This window comes from Dendropsophus ebraccatus, chromosome 7 (genome assembly GCF_027789765.1).
Source record: "Dendropsophus ebraccatus isolate aDenEbr1 chromosome 7, aDenEbr1.pat, whole genome shotgun sequence".
Lineage (NCBI taxonomy): Eukaryota > Metazoa > Chordata > Amphibia > Anura > Hylidae > Dendropsophus > Dendropsophus ebraccatus.
The window spans coordinates 24,496,807-24,517,408 of record NC_091460.1 but is presented as its reverse complement, the minus strand read 5'-3'; the positions used below and the strand labels follow the sequence as shown (position 1 = coordinate 24,517,408).

The following is a 20,602-nucleotide window of genomic DNA, read 5'->3' as shown; positions in this document are numbered from 1 at the left end:
CAGCAGCAGCTCCCATATGGTCTTTAAGCTTTTCGGTGTTGTGCTTGTACCCAACCCGATCAGGTGTGCACACTTTGACCTGGTGTGTCCATTATTCACACTTGAAGTGTCTGTATATACCCTTTTATCTTTTCTCACTATGGTAAGTTGGTATTATATACCATTTATTAAGGCAAAGCATATTCCAGTCAAGCGGGTCCTAGTGTGACCATGCCCATATATTATATCAGTGATATTAACCATATGTAAGGCTAGGATGCATAGCGGAGATATGACCATAGATGAGAACCATGTCATTCCATGATGTCTACAATCCCCCTACAGTGAAGAAGAAATGACATTGAATTGCTAATATTAGGTCCCTTTATAGTATTAAATAGCAGCAACAAGTTTCATACTACGCACAGTTAAGAATAAATGGCATAATGGCGTTAAGGTCTTCAAAGCGACTCTGTGCCGACAATCTGAACTCCCTCCCACCCCCCCAAACTATTTCTACCTTTGGATAGCTGCTTTTAATCCAAGATCTGTCCTGGGGTCCGTTCGGCAGGTAATTCAGATATTGTCCTAAAAAAAACAACTCTTACCTTGCAGCCCTGTGCCCAACGGCTGTGTATGCGTTAGGTTTGCACACCCTCTCTGTCCCTTCTCCCAACCCTCCTCATCATTGGGAATTCTCCAGGCAGATTTTCTCCTATTCCTCACCTATGTGAGCTTGGCACATGGGTTGGATCGTTAAGGCACCTGTGTAGTGTTCACTGTAGAGGAATAGGAAAAATAGTGCCAGTGGCACTCCTAATGATTAAGAGGGTGGGGAGGAGGGATGGAGGGGTGGTGCAAAGTTAGAGCACAGATACTGTAAGCCACGGCCATTTGACACAGGGCTGCCAGTTTAAAAGTAGTTTGTTTAGGACAATAACTGCATCACCTGCCAAACGGACCCTTGGACAGATCTTGGATTAAAAGCAGCTATCTGAAGGTACAACTGGTTTGGGGGGGACATATTGTGGGTACAGAGTCACTTTAAATTTGTTCCTGTACTAGAAGGAATTAGCAGCAACAGGTTTGACAGGTTCTCCAATAAAAAAAAGTACTTATGACTTACATGTGACCACCATGCCCCCCGGTGATCCCTATTGCTGTACCCCCCCCCCCCCCCCACACACACACACACACACACACACACCAATCTCTTACATTCTCCCTATCCTTTTGATGGGGAAAAGGAAGTAGTAGAAACAGATTTGACACTGCATAAATTGAAGACAAAATGTCATTGGATTGTGGATACCCTTTCTAGAAGGAAGTAGCATGAACAGGTACAGTAAAGAAAAAAATGGCATTGAAGTTTGGAGAAAAATCCCTTTTCTATTAGGAAGTAGCAGCAACATGTTTGACACTCCATACAGTGAAGAAGAAATTACATTGAATTGTGGAAATTTATGGCCCTTGTTAGCAGGAAGTAGCATCACTAGGTTTGACACCATGAACAACAAAGAAGAAATGGCATTGAAGTTTGGGAGAAAAAAATTCTAGAAAGAAGTAGCAGCAACAGGTTTGATACCCCATACTGTAATAGAGAAATTCCATCTACCTCCCCCTAATGTGGTAACCTATCTCCTGTACGACTACATCAGTAAGGTGCCTCAGTTCTTTGCTTCTATCCCTTACTGGGGATTAGTCCCTCTGCTTATACTCTAGGGAGTGACTCTCCTGCCTGTAGAAATCCAGTAAAAGAAGACAAAGGTGGTCCTGTTATCCGGTTACCCCACCTCTAGGGTTCTGACTGCTCTAAAAACTAACTGTAAAAGACACCCCCTTCCTCCCCAACAAGAAATCCCCACCTTATATTGGGTAGTGTGACAGGAAGTAGGTAAGAAAGAGAAGAGGTGTACAGAGTGTCTGCTCCAATAGACAATCATATATATTAAACATCACATATAAACATAGCTAAACCTGGCTTTTACTGCAGTTTTGCACAGTTACTTTACCTGGGTGGTATAAAGCTTAGGGAACCACCTGTGGTGGAAAACTACACAATCTCCTTGCCAGTTCAATTCTGTCCCTTGCACTTGGGATGAGACAATGAGATGAGACTAAGCTGACTGCCTGCTGGTATGAAGTAGTCACCTAGAGCGATCGAGCAGAACTGCAGACTTACTACTCAGAATCCTTCCTTACCTCTCCTTATGCTACATTTACACGAAACGATAATTCGCCCAATCGTACGATTAACGATGTCGGAGTAACGTTTTTTTTTACATAACGATCAGCGTTTAGACGGTACGATATATCGTTCGGAAATATTGTTTTGCGATCGTTCTAAGATCGGCGGGGTGGCAATCGGGGCAGCGATTGGGGCGGCGGGGGTGGCGATTGGGGTGGCGGGGGTGTTGAATGGCCGGCGGTGGTGGCTATCGAGCAGGCGCAGGGGCTGTAGAATGCGTGGCCGGGCTGCGTACGGCTGGACTTTTGCGACGACCGTTTACAAGGAACGATCTGCAAATTTTTTGTGAACGATCAACGGCGATTTGAGAACATGTTGAAAGATCAAAATGAACGATTTCTTGTTGGTCGTTTGATCGTTCGCTGCGTTTACACATACGATTATCGCTTGAATTCGACCGTTATCGTGCAAATTCGCACGATAATCGTTCCATGTAAACGCAGCATTACCTCTTTCAATTCTTTTCCATGTTGCTGCTCAATCTGATAAACTGGTGATGAGACATTGAAATGAGAATCAGCTGCCTGCCTGCTGGTATAAAGAAGTCACTTGCTGCAGTCCAGGAGCATAGAATCCTTATCTCCCTGCCTGTTCAGTTCTGTCCTTTGCTGGGTGCTGCGGAATCTAGTCACTTAGGGTCCATTTACACAGAGGCTTTGGCTTCAAATCTTTGGCAGATAATCTGTCAGACAATCTTTCTGTGTAAATGGACCCTGTTCAGCTCTGTCCCTTGCTGCATGCTGCTGCTGGATCTGATGCAATGGCGATGAGACAATGGAATGAGAATCAGCTACCTGCCTGCTGGTATAATGTAGTCACTTGCTGCAGTCCAGCTGCACAGAATCCTTATCTCTCCCTGCCTGTTCAATTCTGTCCCTTGCTCTATGCTGATCATATGCTGAATGAGGAGATTAGAGTCTTCCTGTCTATTGTTATAAAGTAGTCAGTTGTACTGCACATTCTAATACTCTGCACATTTAAGCTTCTAAGCTGAAAATTTCTACTGCCAAAATGGCCACCAGCTTATACAGTATACAGCCTGTGACATCACTTGATTGGCTATGGTGTTTTCCCACTGTTGCTAGACATCCTGTCATCTCTCCTTGTTCTTGGTGACGTTGTGCTCTGCAATCTATCGGTTGCCAATTTGTCAAAGTTCGCCGCAACAAAACATCAAGGGCCTTGGGTCTTTGGGCTGAGCCTGATCAGCCACCATAGTTATGACACAGAAGGCTTCAGGGAAGAATCCTGGTGTCATTGCAACCATCGCAACAGTGCTTCTGCACAGCCCCGATGGGAAAAGAGGGAATATTCTCTCTCTATTCTACATTATAGGTGCTGTGATCGGCATGATTGCAGCACCTATACGGTTAACTGCCGCGATCCATGCTCAGCATGGGTCTCCCTGAACCCACTGGTGACTATATCCCACCTTGCCCATTTAAATGGTCTACAATCCTAACTGGGGCTCTTAAATACTTAAAGCTACCTCTGAGAACCCCCCCCCCCCCCCCCCCAAAAAAAAAAAAAAAAAAAAAAAAAAAAGTCTCTCACCCTTTGATTATTTTTAAATCCTTGATTCGATTTTTTTTTTTTTCCTGCCAAAATTGTGTTAGTATTGTACAAGTTCTCTTGGTACTCTTTCACATCTTTCGTTACTTGCTCCTCCAGTTAGTACTCTCTGCTACTACTTTGGGCATTGCATCTTTCCATTCATCCAAGGTCATCCAGTTTGGTCTCTCATAGACTCATAGCTGCTAAGCTTTTAATCCCTCTCTGGGGAATATTTTTTTATGCTACATTTGTGTTTTTTTGCCTTTGTGGTTCCTACTGATTTTAAAACACCATGTTCAACATTAAAATTGTGAAGCATAGGTTAGAATTGCCAAATTTGGTCTTCTATAGAGCTTACAAATATTATCATGAAAAAGGACAGTATATGTTTATTAATTTATATTTTATTTTTATTGGAAAATTTTAGGGAAAAAAAATTATATATTTAATGCAGTCGGCTTTTTGTATTCATTTCAGGCTTGAGGAAAATAATGTAGCACTTTGGGAAAAAAATTAAAGCTAAAAGTCCAGCACTAGAAGCCAATATGGAAAAAATTTCTACAGCCACCATGTTTTTTCCTTTGGTGCTCAGATAAGAAGGGACCATAGTAATCCAGACACTACAGAACACCAGCATACTGAATGTGATGTACTTGGCTTCATTAAAACGATCGGGTAATGTTCTAGCCAAATAAGCTACAGTAAAACTAACAGCTGCCAGGACAAATAAGTAACCTAGAACAGCAAAGAAACCAACTTGAGACCCTTCATTGCACTGAATGATGACTTTCCTGTGATAGGAATGAGTGTCCTGCTCCAGGTATGGGGGAGAAAAGTACAGCCAAATAATGCTGATAATAACCTCAATGGATGAGGCCACCACAACTATAGAGTTGGACACTTTGACCCCAATCACTTTTTTCCATCGACTTCCAGGCCTGGAAATTCTAAAAGCCATATAGACCATGATGGTTTTGGCCAAAACAGAAGAAACCGAGATAGAGAAGATGATGCCAAAAACTATTTGTCGTAATCTGCAGGTTCTATCGACAGGACGGCCAATAAATAAGAAGACACAGAGGAAGCAGAATGACAGCGAGATGAGGAGGATGAAACTCAGGGTCTTGTTATTTGCCTTCACAATGGGGGAATCTTTATGTGACACAAAAATTCCTAATATCAGTATAGATATTGTCCAGAACAGAATAGCAATGGAGGAAAAAGCTATGGAGCGTCCATCAGAGAAGGAGAGGAAGTCTTCAAGTTTGGGAAGACATTGATCTCTTTTATTGCTCGACCATTCTGTAGATAAACATTTTATGCAGTTATCACTATCTGAAAAGGTGCAGAAACAAATGTATTATATTTCATTTGCACACAGTTTTATGACAATAAAATGCACATAAAAAAGGGGGTATGCTCCCACAATGTCCTCCTAAGAGTTACCGATATCTTCAGCCACCTTCAACCCTCTCGGCTAATCACTGGCTGAAAAAAAATAGTGACGTAGCCAGTGATTGGTCCCAAGAGAGATGGCTTACTCAATTAATCACTGGCAGTGGCACTATCCCGTCTCAGTCAGTCATTGATTGGCTGAGCAGGATGACACTCTCATCTCCAGTCTATAAGAAGCATAGTCTCCTCCCCTTCTATATGCGGCTATTAAATGAACACTTATACAGTATCTATTTTTGTACTATCTACTTTTAAAATGCATGATGTTTAAATTATTATAACATTTTATTTCATAAATAATTTAACATGCAGAAATTGTTGTTTTTGTATATGAATTGTCAAAATATTTTATTTTTACCAGTGAAGTTGGATATTTCTCCTTCAGAGCACACTACACAGCCATAACAACATGTTGGGGCCCCTTCTATTTTAATTTTTCTCCTTCCAGGTGGACAATTCTCTGAACATTTAGATCTTGGTATCTAGAAAAAATAATACGGCTTTGAAAAAATATTTCTGTTAAGATATAGGGGGAGATTTATCAAAGGGTGTAAAATTTAGACTGGTGCAAACTGGCCACAGCAATCAATCACAGCTCAGCTTCCAGCTCTGGTGAAAGGAAAGAGGAGCTGTAATTGGTTGCTGTGGGCAGGTTGCACCAGTCTAAATTTTACACCCTTTGATAAATCTTCCCCATAGTGTTTTATGACCGTATGATAGAAATGATAATTTTTTTCAACTTTACCTTCAGGAGAGCATAATTCCTTTAAACACCATCATGTATAAGTATCCTGTGAACTGCCTTGCCTAAGTTCAATAGTGATTGTGGCATATAGGTTAGACAGAGGGAAAACCCCTCTGGTACCCAATTGGTCCTTGACAAAGTTATTTTGTCATGCTAAGGAGTGGAAATGGCATTTCAGAACTAGTTAAGGACCCTTGACTAGAGATGATCAAACCTCAGGACTTTGCAAGTTCGATCGAACTCGAAATTTACCACATGGGGAATGGCATAAAAAGGAAAAAATATTTTTAAAATTTTACCTTCCAAATATTAACTCCGCAAACACAAAAATTGTCTGTTTCATTAATGGGTTAACCCCTCAACAACGCATGATGGGTATACCCATCATGTGGCCGTTAAGGGTGATCAAAGAGGGCTACCGGCATAAGCGCTCTCTCCAGGGACCGCGAGTATTAGCCGATGGGCCGATCACCGCGGCCAGCTGATTAACTATTCAAATGCTCTCAGCTGCATTTGAATAGTATCTGTTCCCCCTTTCCCTGGTGTCTAGTGGGGGACCTCCCCCCCGCAATACGATTGCGGAGGGGAGATCACTTGGACTGAGCCGGCTGGGGCTCAGCGTTGGAATTACGCTGATCCCGGCTCGGCAATCCATGTAGCTTGTCTGCAAAATTGTAATAAAAATGTAATAAAAAGTGATCAAAAAGTCGCATATACGCAATCAAGGTACTGAAAGAAAGAACAGATTATGGCGCAAAAAAAGACATCTCACACAGCCCCATAGACCAAACAATAAAAACACTATAAGGATGGGATACGAAAGCGTAAAAAGGAAAACTGGCTCCTTCCTTAAAGGGTTAAAATAAATCTGCTACCCCCTGGCCACCTACCAAGTTGGTGGCACCGCTAGAAAGATATCCATGAAAGCATTTGTTTCCTGTGTCTGTTCTTATTTTCATTTAAAAACAAAAAACAAAACCCTTTATTTGGGCTATAAATAGTGCCAACAAGGGGGGGTCTATCATTCCTTGAGCCCTAGCACTGCTACACCTTAGTGTGCTGCATGCTTGCTCCTTGCATTATCAGTGTGAATATACTGACATAAAAGGGCCTGGGGAACATTAGGCTACCCCTCCTCCCTAGTGCTAGGGCCTGGGAAACATTAGGCTCCTCCTCTTTGACACTATTTATATGAAAAATACGTTTTTTTATGAAAATAAAAACACAGACACATGCATAAATTGTATGTTCTGAAAGCTTTCATTGTTGTCTATCCAATAGGGCCACTAGCTTGGTACGTCTTCAGGGAATGATAGTTACTTTAAGTGTCAGTGCTAGCATTATTTTATCTCTGTGTCTCATTGGGGAGATCGAGTGCCTGCCAGGACAGACAGAAAACAAAGGAGAAGTTTGGCGATAGATAAAATCCTGCAGTCAGCAGGAGGAGGGGGAAAATGAAAAGCAAGTAGGCACTAACCTCTCCTTGTGCCCACGGTGAGTGGCGGGAGCGGCCATGGGACCCCAACCAGAAGTCCCCTGGGTTGTGATGACTTCACGACCCGGGGAAAATGCCCGCCCCGGCTGCTGAACTGGCGTCTCAGCCAATCAATGACTGGAGCAGCTTCCCGCCCAATAATTGACTGGCTGAGCAGCCAGTCCATCATCCAGGTCGTGATGTGGACACTCCGGAGATCCCGTAGCCACTCCCAACACTCACCATGGGCACACAGGAAGGTAAGTGCCAAACAATTTCCCCCCTCTCCCTGCAGGCTTCAGGATTTTTGCAATCGCCGGACTTTTCTAAAGTTACCAACAATAAACATTTTCGAGTCTAAGAGGTTAAAACATTGGATGAACAATTCTCCTCAACAATTTATAAATGTATAATATCTCACCATTTTATTCTTCCAGGTTACCAGAGATGCATTGATGGAGAGCTGCTGGTCTGGCGATGCCCACGGTGTGTAAGAGCCGACATAATTTGTTATGGAGTATCTGTGGCTGATCCTTAACCAGTTGTATATAATATACACCGTATTCAATTCCCCTTTCTTGTCGTAGTATAATCTCCTTGTTGATCCATCATAATACTTAATATATTGCAAGTATTGGTTTAGCTTTAAAAAAATAAAAATAAAAAAATAAAAAATCACTTGTATATTTTGAAATCTAATTTTTAAAAATGAGGGACAGTTTGAGAGGAGAGCTTTTAAAGGAAAATTTTTGCCATTTTTAAAATTTAGCAGCCGACGGGCAGGGGGGAATTTGACAAAAGGAACTTACTTCTCCCCGTGCCCCATTCCTGTGGTGAGCGACGGGACTGGCCTCGGGACCCCCGCCGGGCTCTGGGATCTCCATTATCTCCAGAGCTGCACATGTCACAACCGGCTGATGGACTGGCCGCTCAGCCAGTCAGTAACTTCATTCAAATAAATGTTTTTTTTTTTTCTTTACATAGCCCCTATTGTTAAGTGGCAGCAGTAGGGGGCAACACAGGCTCCTCTGTTTCCACCAATGCTGGTAAAGCCCTGCTGAGAACTGCTAGGCTTCTGCACAATGCTATACAGATCAGAATCCCAATCGCCCTGTTACCTATATATTGCTATGTACAGAACCCAGGAGGGAAGGTGCTTATTGCTATAGCAGAGTGCGAAAACCTCTGCACTGCGAGGGGTGAATGCTATCATTACAAGGGACTCTAGCACAATGAGCAGTGATAGTTATTTTCTATGGGGATTTAGTACTGCTCTGGACAGTTCCTGACATGGAGAGAGGTGGAAGCAAAGAGCACTGTGTCAGACTGGAAAGAATACACCACTTCCTGCAGGGCATACATCATATGATAAATACTGGAAGACTGGCAGATTTTTAAAGGGGAACCATCAGCAGGTTGGACAAATCTTACCTGCCAATATGTCCCTTCTGCACAGGAGATGCTGAGGGGGAAGGTATGTCTCTTACCTTCCTCCTCTGCGCCATTCTCATGCAGTTAGTCATTTGCCTCATGGTCTGGGGAGACCATTAGCCGCACTGGGGCACCCATTAGGAGCACTGACCACCCCCATAGTGCCGATCTGACCCGCCCGCTTCTTCATTATCATAAGAAAGGGTAAACCGGGTGTGTGTTGGCACTATGAGGGCGGGTTGTGCTCCTAACAGTGCCCCAGTGCTCCTAACGGTCTCACCAGACAGTGGAGCAAAAGACTAACTGCACTGAAGCAGTGCTAAGAAGAAAGGTAACAGACATACCTATCAGCAGGTTAGATTTCCCCTTGAAGTAGAAATAAATTACAAATTAATAAAACTTTTTGACATCTGTTAGACAGGCCTGTAGTTCCTAACACAAACACTGGTGGCAGCAGAGGGGCTGCCCCCTACCATTCTGTACTTTACCTTTGACATGTACTGTGAATTGATTGATTGTAAAGCTATGCATATTCATAAAATAGTCATCATGATATTAATTTTTACTGTGGTTTATAATTTACCCTATGCCTGTGTTTAAGAGGTTTCATGTCATGTCTATGAAACATGGCTCCTTGATACGTAAGCATGGCATCCAATGCATAAGCCATGGTCAGCAGTGCTTTGTATACAACCGGAGACCCTATAGTGAATAAAGCATGTGGGATGTCTGTTATATCCTCGTTTCCTGAACACTTACGAAGTTTTATTTTATATAAGAGTTCAAAAACCTTGTTTTTGAATTTATTTGCTGACAGACACCCAAAACGTGTCATCCATATATCTTCAAGCATCTTGTCATGTGGATATTTGGAAGGATTGACCTTCTTAAGAAATTGCTCCATATCACCCGTTTTATATGGGTTCTTCACTAGTTCTTTACTGCTGTTCTGTTCTATGTGAGCCTCCATATTATGTAGAAATCCCAGGCAACAGTTAAATGCCTGGAAACACTGTTCCATGATTTCATTATTGGCGAACCAGTTAGGCGGAAGGATGAAAGTCTTTGTCTTCAGCACATTATCGGACAGCTGTAAACTGTCAATCATATAGAAAGAAACGGTTCCACATATCAGAATAATATTGGCGGATGAGTTTGAGATAATCTTCTGGCTTATTTCATTTCTATACTTTAGATTTTGGTTATTTTCCACACATTTAATACTTGTAAAAGACAAGATGTTAACGGTAAACTCGACGCAGATGTCATGGCTATAAAGAAATGAGGTCAGAGTTTGGCTTTCCTTCATTCCACTGTCATCGTCACTAGTAACAATTCCAACCCAGCTCCAGGAAAAATGCTTCAGTAGTCTTAAAATAGCGGAAAAGTAGACATGGTCACTATGTGCTGTACGGAAGAGATAGGGATACATAGTTCTATCACTGAGAAGGGGATCTGTAGCTCCATAGCTAATCTGGAAGAAAAAAATTACATTTATGCCCATTTACAGAAAAAAAAAATCAGTAAAGACAAAAAACTGAAGTAGAGTGAAACTACTCTTTGCAAAAACAAAAACAAAAACATCCCTTACCTAAAATCATCAGGCGTCAGGCGCACATCACTAAATGTAATAGCGAAGCGTGGCCCACGGAAAACATTTGAATAAACTTCATGCATTGCCACTTCATGCCCCCAGTCTGAATGTTGCAGCTTCTTAGAGATAAAAGGCCGCTCAGCCAATCACTGTCCGGGACCACCACAACCAATGATTGACTGAGTGGCCTGTCAGCTCAGAGAAGCTGCAGCATGCGGTGCTGGTAAGTGAGCAGAGGGAGCGTGGAGAGGTAATGTGTGAACAGTTTAGAGCAAGGGCTGCACAGACATCGCTAATGATGTCCATGCAGCCCTTACTAAATGATATTCGAGACGTGTAATAGGCTCAGTAAATGAGTTCAGATCTATCAGATCGCCCCTCATTAAATTATTGATCGGGGTGTCATTGGCCTGTGTAATAGGACCCTAAGAATGGGGTGGTGGTAATGGCAGGGGATAAAGAGAGGGAGAGTGAGACAAGAATGAGAGAGAGACATGCTGGGGACTAGGATTGCAATAATAAGAAAAGGAGACATGATGGGTCAAGGAACAAGATGGGAGCCATGCCAGGGAAAAGAAATACAACGGGAGCCATGGTGGGAACTAAGAATGAGATGTAGAGTCTTGCTAGGCAAAAAGATAGGGAGCCCTGCTGAAAACAAGGAATAAAAGGGGTGCCATGCTGGATATATAATCAGGATAGGACTTATGCGCAGAACTCACCAAGATGTTTAACCTGATCTTCTGGTGGAAGCATCAATTGCATGCCTTTTAGGAAGATCTGCATAATGACAGGTACGATAGTACATAGCTATCAGATGATCAGAGAGAGACTATTGAAAGTTCCGTATGTGCGGAGTATTTTACTAGCAATTATTGAAGTTCAGATATTAGTAAAGTAAGAAAATTATATAAATAAATTGATCAAACATCTAAAAAAAAGTATAAATAAAGAAACAAATCAGGCGTATTTTGTGGAGGAGGAGGAGGTTAGGATTCAGCAGGGCTTGATTTTGTTTTATCCTCATAAAAACGTAGAATTAGTTGTTAAAAAAAAGTAATATTGCTAACAGCAAATAAAATCTGGAGCCATTAGGGAGGCATACTGGACTCAAGACTTACTGTCTTTTTCCTCTTCCTCTTTTTCCTCTTATTTAGGAAAATATGCAGCAGAATGATTATTGGAACTCCCGACATCAAGAATCAATATGATGCCGGGAGAGCCTAAAGTGTTTAACCCTTATGCGACCCTGGACGTACCCGTTAGTCCAGGGCCGCCTCGCTGCGTTCAGAGCGGGGCATAATGCTTGAGAAAGAGAGATTCCTCTCGAAACGTCGCACGGCATGTGAACGCGGACGTTCCATCAAGAACTTGATCCGAATGGACAGATAGAGCTCGATTTGAGCCTTGGACTTTATTTCTTCCTCGTTTACTGTGACATTTTGCACAAAGTGGTGATATGTTTACAAAATGTAAGAATTTGAACTTTTCATAAAGGAAAAATCGCAACCGAGTTTTGTGTGTGCGTTTACATTGGACAATAAAAGTTATACATGTTATACATATATCGTTTTAATCGTAACGACTTGAGGAACATGCATAACAAATCAGTTTTACCCCAGGGCGAACAGCGTAAAAACGAAAAAACACCAAATAAAATTTCACCACACTTTGAATTTTTTTCTGGTTTCGCAGTGTACTTTATGAAAAAAATCAGCCTGTAATTGCAAAGTACAATTAGTGGCGCAAAAACTAAGGGCTCATGTGGCTTTCTAGGTGAAAAATGCAACTGCTATGGCCTTTTAAGCACAAGGAGGGAAAAACAAAAACGCAAAAATTTAAATTGGCCGGGTCCTCTAAGGGTTAAACCTTTGTATTAGCACAGTCCCACAAAGATTCAAATGCTTTCGGCTCTACCGGCCTCTATTGATGCATGTTGCTAGGAGTTCCAATATTTTTTTCCGTTGCACACTATCTGTATATATGGCTTGGGCACAGAACGCAGGAATGAATTATGCAAATTGTGCAACTCACTTGGGCTGGTATTGACTACCTAACCAACTCTAGAGGCTTAAAAATGGAGCGGGTTGGAAGCTAGAAGCAGTGGTCATCAGATGGCAATGCACAGAATATAAAAACTTTACTTAAATTGTCATCATAGAAAACTTTCGAAATGTCATAGAGACAGGTCAAAAGTTTTGATTAGTAACGTCTGAGTGTTCAGATCCGGACCGATCAGGAGAACAAGCAGAGCGTCCCTGCTCTATGTCAGCATAATCAGTCAGGGTCCATAGACTTACATTATGAGCCTAACTGATCCCGTAACACAGAGCCTGGAGAGGACCACACTCGGTCTTCTCCTGGCTCGTTTTCCAGACCCGGACTGATTAAAACTTTTTACATGTCTCCATGACATGTCAAAAGTTTTTTATGATGACAGTGACACTTTGAGCCATAGGTTACTTTCTAATGATACATTCAATTTAAGCAATCAATATTGTAAATATGATCTGCTTTAAAGGGGCTACCCAGTATTAGAAAAAAAAAAAGAAAAACCCAGCTACTTGGTTCCAGAAACCTCTCCTGTCCTCAGTTTGGGTGTATGGTTTCGCAGCTCAGTTCCATTGAAGTGAATAGAGCTGAAGTGTAATACCACACACAACTTGAGGACAGGGGTGTCCCTGTTTGTGCAGGAGAGTAGCTATGCTTTCTCTAACCCTGGATAATCCCTTTAAGAAAAATTGTCAAACAGAATAACATATTTAGTAGTATATAAAAGGGGTTCCGGATACATTTCTAAGTGATTTGTATTAAATGCTTGGGACTATAAATAATCCAAGTATTTATTTTTATTGTCATTTTCGAAATATAGAAAGTTTTTTTAAAGATTTTTTTTTTTTTTTTACATCTAAACTTCATTCGGTTTGGTTAACCTGGATAGACTCTTAAATTTATGAGACTGAACTACAGTATGTTTATTTGCTTATTCAAATGTATATTTTTGTTGGGTTCTTAATTCATACCTGTGTATATCCGTACACATTCAGCAGTTGTGCTATGGGTACAGTGGTTACAGATAGAAGATCTCCAATAAATCCGGCAATGTTATCTTCTCCGGTGCAGTAGTAGTTGGGCACAGTAGCTCCAGGGCCTGATAATATATGTATCATGCTTTTTACTGCTTTATTAGCATTGGCACAAGAATCATAGACGTAATAGCCCAAAGTCACATTGGGTAAAATGTCTGGATTTCTATTAACTTCTTCAATGGCAAATTTAAAATCCAAAAAGTATTTGTAATTGGATAACAGTGGCCTGTAAATAAATACAACATGTCTACACATCAATAAAACTACAGTTGTATGTTAATCCCTTTCTGCATCAGAACTTAAATGTACTTTCTGATGCGGGTGGGGTGGTTCAGTGAGGCGCTGCATGGCAAACCCCACTCTTAACCGCAACTATTCCGGCTGCTATCTGTAGCCTGGCACTGTGGCTAGCGACCTCTGCAGCAAAACTGACAGCTGCATTTAAATGTCTTATGTACCCTTATTCCTGGTGTCTGGTGGGGGTATCTCCCACCCACAATGTGATCGCGAAGAGGACATCCCTTCCTCTTATCGGGCCAGGCCTTAGCGTCAGAATGATTCTGATACCGGCTCAACAATCTGTAGTTCTGGTCTGCGGTAGAGCAGAGTACAGCACTGATCCAATCGATTAGGGCTGTATAATGTATACTACACTGATCTATATAATAGATCAATGCAGTAACAATAAAGGTTCCCCAAGGGGACAGAAGTTAAAGTATAAAAAATAAGTTTTCACTAATAAAAAAAAACCCTCCCATTATAAAAGTTTAAATCACCCCCTTTTCTCATTTCATTAATAAAAATAAATAAACAAACATATTTGGTATTGCCGTGTGTGTAATCGCCCAAACTATTAAATTATCTCATTCCTGATCTCGCACGGTAGACGGCGTAAGCTCAAAAACCTGCCAAAGTGCAAAATTGCTGTTTTTTTGGTCACATCAAATCCAGAAAAATAGTAATAAAAATGATGAAAAAGTTACATATACAGTAGTTGCAAGCAAGGTACCAAAAGAAAGAACAGATCATGGCACAAAAAATAACATCTCACACAGACCCATAGACCAAAGGATAAAATGGTTACAAGAATGGGAATAGAGCAATTTTAAACATATTCAGTCTCCCCCCCCCCCCCCCCAAGGCTTAAATATTTCAAAAGCAGTCAGGTAAAATAAAAGTTATATAAATTACATACCATTGTAATCCAAAACACGAAACTCCCCAAAATGAAAACAAATTCCTTTTTTTTTTTTTTTTTTTTAAATTTCACTGCACAAATATTTTTTTCCGGTTTCACAGCATACTTTATATAAAAAAATTCTGGCATTGGAAAGTTCAATTTGTGTCGCAAAAAATAAGGGTTCACACGGGTCTGTAGGTGAAAAAATGCAAGGGCTTTGGCCTTTTAAACTCTTAACCCCTTCGGGACCAGGCTAATTTTAGTTTTTGCGTTTTCGTTTTTTCTTGTGCTTAAAAGGCCATAGCACTTTAATTTTTTCACCTACAGACCCACATGAGCTCTTATTTTTTGTGTCACTAATTGTTCTGTGCAATGACAGGCTGAACTTTTGCATAAAATATGCTGCAAAACCAGAAAAAAATTATATGCGCAGTGAAATTGAAAAAAAAAAACACAATTCTTTTTCTTTGGGGGATTGTGTTTTTACGCCGTGTGTCCTATAGAAAAACTGACATGTTTTATATATTCCTCAAGTTGTTACGATTAAAATGATATGTAACATGTATAACTTTTCTTTTATCTGATGGCCTGTAAAAAATTCAAACCATTGTTAACGAATATATGTTCCTTAAAATCGCTCCATTCCCAGGCTTAAAGCGCTTTTATCCTTTGGTTTATGAGGCTGTGTGAGGTGTAATTTTTTTGTGCCTTGATGTGTTCTTTCTATCGGTACCTTAATTGCGCATATGCGACTTTTTGATCACTTTTTATTACAATTTTTCTGGATTTGATGCGACCAAAAAATGTGCAAATTTGCACTTTGGGTATTTTTTTGCACTTACGCCGTTTACCTTGTCAGATCAGGAATGTAATAAATTAATAGTTCGGGCGATCACGCACGCAGCGATACCAAACTTGTTTTTTTTATTTATTTATTTTTATTTATAACATGGGAAAAGGGGGGTGATTAAAACTTTTATTAGGGGAGGTTTTTTTTTTTACTAATATTAACACTTTTTTTTTTTTTACTTTTACACATATACCAGAAGCCCCCCTAGGGGACTTCTAGTATATGCACTCTAATATCTCATTGATCTATGCTGTATATAGTAATACAGCATAGAGCGATGAGATAGGCACTTGATTGCTTCCAGCTGCTGCAGCCGGAAGCAACCGAGTGCCGAGCTGGGATCAGCGCCATTATGGCGCAGACCCCGGCCAGCAGCAGACAGGGAGATTACTTTATTACTTTGATTACTTTAATAGCGGGCATGGTGATCGGACCGTGCCCGCTAATAGCCACGGTCCCGGGCTACATGCGGCACCCGGGACCGCAGCGGTTCATAGCGGGGGTCTCCGCGTGGCCCCCCTCTGAACTCCCTGAGGCGGCCACAGGGCATAAATATACCCCTGTGTCTTTAAGGGGTTAAGCACAGAGAGAAAAAAACTTTAACACATAGATGAAAATCAGCCCAGTTCTGAAGGGTTTAAGTAATATGGATTTAGTCAACGTCAGTGTGACATTCTGGGGGTGCAGTGCACTAAAACTGGCTGCAGCACATCTGCATTACAAAGATTAAATAGGACTGTGTACTAAACTGGTGATACATACTCATCATCAGTCATACAGTAGTTTTTATGGTGCCCTATGCTACTAGTGCAACAGAAACCTAGTAAGTGGAAAAAGTAAACTAATAGTCCCCTGTGTGAAATGGAGAGAAAAGTGTGTGGGGCATTTTGGGTTTGGTCCTGTGACAGTGGAGTTGCAGGGCCATTCCATGGCCTCACTTCCCAGCATGTGCACGCTTTGCGGGGGAGGCGGTCGCTTACTGACACGGTACAGAGTTAGTGTAGGGACCCGTGTAAACAAGGATACCTGCACGTGGTACACGGGGCGTATTGGTTTGATCAAATTGTATACCAAATTCCTGGTGTTTGTTTTTAAAGTAGCTTAGCGGCTTTAGTATCAGCCAGAGGTGCAGCTGCACTCTTCTCTCCATTTCACTAATAGTCCCCTGCATCCCTGGCTTAATGTTAGTAGAGTTTTTGGGCTGTGTTATCAACCCAGGAAAACTTTACCCTGGCTAAAAAGTAAGTTAAAAGAGAAGTCCGGGCAGATCTCTTTTTTTCCACAAGTTTGAGGGAGGATACAAAAAATAACATGCTCTCACCTCCCTCCAGTATGATCGCATACCGCTGCTTCATTCCCTCGGTCTCCGGTTGCTTCTTAGTCTGAGTAGGGACACAGGACGTGACATGTCAGTGGCTGTAGCGGGGTCCTGCCTTGGCTGCTGACAGGCTGAATAAAGCTGACACATATCGGGTCTCCACTCAGACCACAAAGCAGCCGGGGACCCGTGGTACGGAGCAGTGGTATACGGCCACCTGCGATTGTGCCGGGGAGGTTAGAGCATGTTGTTTCTTTTATCTTTCCTTTCCCCGGCAGTTGCATGTCCTTTAAAGCATCACTGTCACTTCATAAAAGTTTTGACATGTCACAGAGACATGTCAAAAGTTTTGATCGGTCCGGGTCTGAGTGTTCAGATCTGTACCGATTGGGAGATAGAGCCGAGGGAAGACGCGCTGCAGCACGTCCTCTCCCAGCTCTCAGTCACGTGATCAGTCAGACTTACAATGGAGCTCTATGGAGCCCGACTAATCAGTCCGACTGATCACGTGACTCAGAGCTGGGAGAGGACACACTGCAGACTTCTTCTTTTTTTTTGTTAAAGGGGTACTACGGCCCTGCAGTATAATCTGTGTATGGCCAGGGAGGGGGTTGAAATAGAAGCCGGCGGTGACTTACCTCCCCGGTTCCAGCGGCGGCTCCCGGATCGCGCAGTCCCATACCCCCGTCCCACGGCCGCTTCCTGGTTAGAGCTGCAGCTTGAGACGCGACGTCTCAAGGCTACTCTGCCATGCAGCGGTCGTACCGGAGTCTCACCTCGGAGGCTGAATGGCTGAGCTTCCTTGAGACGTCACGTCTCATGCCGCAGCTCAGTCCAGGAAGCAGCCGTGGGACAGGGGTACGAAGCGGCGCGATATGGGAGTCGTCACTGGAACCAGGGAGGTAAGTCACCGCTGGCTTCTATTTCAACCCTCTCCCGGACTGTACATAGATTATACTGCAGGGCCAGAGTACCCCTTTAATAATATGTTGTGAAACCAGGTGACAGTGTGAAAAGTAGCATCAATTTTCACCTACCCCATGCAAACCATTATCCTCTGATATTTATTAGGAAACTCATCCATGTTCAGATTCACAGTAAAAATTCCTCCAATTATTATGTCTCCACCTTTATAATATCCATATTCTTCTATTGCATTTTTCATTCTCAACCAACACATAGGTGACGAAGCCAAAGTCATCCAAAGTGTTAGACACATTAGAATCACAGATGAAACTACTGGAGACATACTTGATTTTCTAACAATTTGACTCTTAGAATCAATGTACATTATAATCTGTGTAGATTTCAGTGACATAACATCGGCAGCCCATCACTGACATTCTGCCTGTGTGCCGGTACATGCAGCATCTCAGGCTCTATATATCTACTTGAGCTACTGAGGATCTGTAATTAACTCACAATGTAGAGTAATATTAAACTCACCAGATGCGCCCAACAATATTTCTATCTACTGTAGCTTAATAAAAAAGTCTTCTTAACCAATTCATGAAAAAATATGATAGATGTCTTAGGCCATGTTCACATAGCGTAAAAGACCGTCTATTCCGTGACCCAGCTGGGTACTTCAGTACCCGCCAGCTGATCTTTACTGCTGCTCAATTTAGGTGCGGGCACATCCGTGTGCACCGGCATCCAAATTCCCCGCTGCACGCTCCATTGTGTGAACTGACAGGGTTTTCTGCGGCCGCTGTTCAATGACATTTCAGTTTCTTGCGGCACCGCTAGAGATCCTGGCCAGAGTGTATACTATATTTATACACTCCAGCCGAGATTCCATAGAAGGCAGCACTACGTAAGCTCCTAGCAATCACGGACAATGTTGCAACTATGCAACAGCGGCCGTGATTACTACGTAGTGTATGTAGTGTGAACATAGCCTAAGGTGGTATTTCCCCATCAATGTAAATGCATGCATCTAAAATCAAGCCCCCTTGTATTTTCCAATGGCAGCGTGATGACATTGCAGAAAACAATTGGGTGTGGTTTCAAAAAGAGCTAGAAATGGATTTTGTGAGGTTCGCAAATTGTGGGTTTAAAATTTTAATAATCTTAAATTTTAATAAAACAGACAATCTATAGTAGTTACAGTACTGGGACTATTACAGAAGGACAAATTTGTTAACGCATGTTCTTGTAAAAGTATAAAAAAAAAAGAAAGCGAATCACAATTAAAAAAAAAAAAAAGTAAATCAGCCAGTAAATCATCCAATTCCCACCATGGACAGCAGTGGACCTCAGTGGAATAGCGGCATAATATTTTTTCCTCCCAGGACAGCAGTGGATATTGGTAAATGAGTGGTTTAGAGTGACACTTTCACAAATTTCTAGAACACAGTAAGAGTATAGTTTGAGCACTGATTATGAAAGGCGGATGTTCAGTTCACTGATTAAAATGAATTTTTAGAACACAGTAGGAGTGGAATGCGACCACTGATTATGTAAGGCACACGCTCAATTCACTGATCCCAGTAAGTTGGTATAAACTGAGTAGGAGATTACAGGAGTTTACAGTACCCAGTGAGTGAATAATATGGACTGTGTCTTCACTGGTCCCAGTGAATTCCTATAGGCACCCAGTTACTTGGTAAACTGGACACTTGGTTGACAGCTACAACAAAAAAATCACCCACAATCAACCCTCCTATCCTCTCCTCTTTTCTATGTCCCTATCGCTCTGTTAGTTTCTCCCTGCTCTGCTCTAACTGTCTGCTGCCATCCAGCTCTCTCCTCCACACACAGCCGACTGGCAACCTTCATTACCGTACCTCCTTATATAGAGGGGGAGGTGCTGACATCACAGAGGGGCCTGCAGCTGATTGGACGGGCGCTAGGGATTATGGTTAATCGCTTTCTCATGCCCAGTAACAGCGAACATGTTCGAACCCCAAGACTTTTGCTAATTTCTTAACGAATCCTTGTGAATTCACTTCGCAGAACGAAGCGAATTGACAGCGATATTGGCAGCTAATCTGCTTCTCCAGATTCGCTTTGCTCATTTCTAGTTCCAAACCAATGAATTTGCATGCAAGGGGAAACACAGCCTGAATATATTCAGCAGAATGGGAAAATGAGGGCACAGAGGGGGCCTAACTACTATAGGGGGGCAAAAAGCGGGCCTAACTAATGAGGGCAAATAAACCAAACATATAAAAATACATAGTAATAATAAATATTTATCTCCATCCAACTTTTAGCTAGTAAAACATCTGTTGGCCCAAGCATCAAAGAAGATATTCAGGTTATTCAGGCTGAATGTTTTCTTTCAGATAGAGACTTAAGCATTTCTACTACAGAGCATTCCCCTTTTTGTTTTTGTCCTGTGTTGCTTTAAGTTTAGGCTTATTGTCCTACTAAAAGACCTCCATGAACTTGGAACTCCCTCTCCAATGTTTTGCTCTTGATATGGAGAAAGAGTAAACACAAAAATGGGGATTTTGTATCACACAGGAATCTTAATTAATTCATAGCCCAGGCCCCTTATAAATCCAAGTGTGTCCACTGGGTCAAAGCTGGTGTAGATTTCAGCTTTGATTTATGTCACTTCACTTGCATTAACATTTATAGGTCTGTAGGATGACAGGACTATATAGAGACAGAGGGACCTAAGTACTAATGGGAGCACAGGGCAGACCTAACTACTATTTGGAGGCATAGAAGGGAG

The 20,602-nt window shown here is 41.9% G+C and overlaps 1 protein-coding gene across 1 annotated transcript; it reads right to left on the bottom strand.

The window, feature by feature from the left end:
* Window positions 1–4,226: 4,226 nt before the first annotated feature.
* On the bottom strand, window positions 4,227–18,082 carry LOC138796513 (vomeronasal type-2 receptor 26-like). The gene is made up of 7 exons (XM_069976120.1): window positions 17,955–18,082; window positions 13,504–13,795; window positions 9,470–10,360; window positions 7,877–8,098; window positions 6,174–6,179; window positions 5,595–5,718; window positions 4,227–5,116 (listed from the first exon to the last, which is right to left on the bottom strand). The coding sequence occupies exons 1-7, from the start codon at window positions 18,080–18,082 to the stop codon at window positions 4,227–4,229; spliced, it is 2,553 nt and encodes an 850-aa protein (XP_069832221.1).
* Between the last annotated feature and the right edge of the window lie 2,520 nt (window positions 18,083–20,602).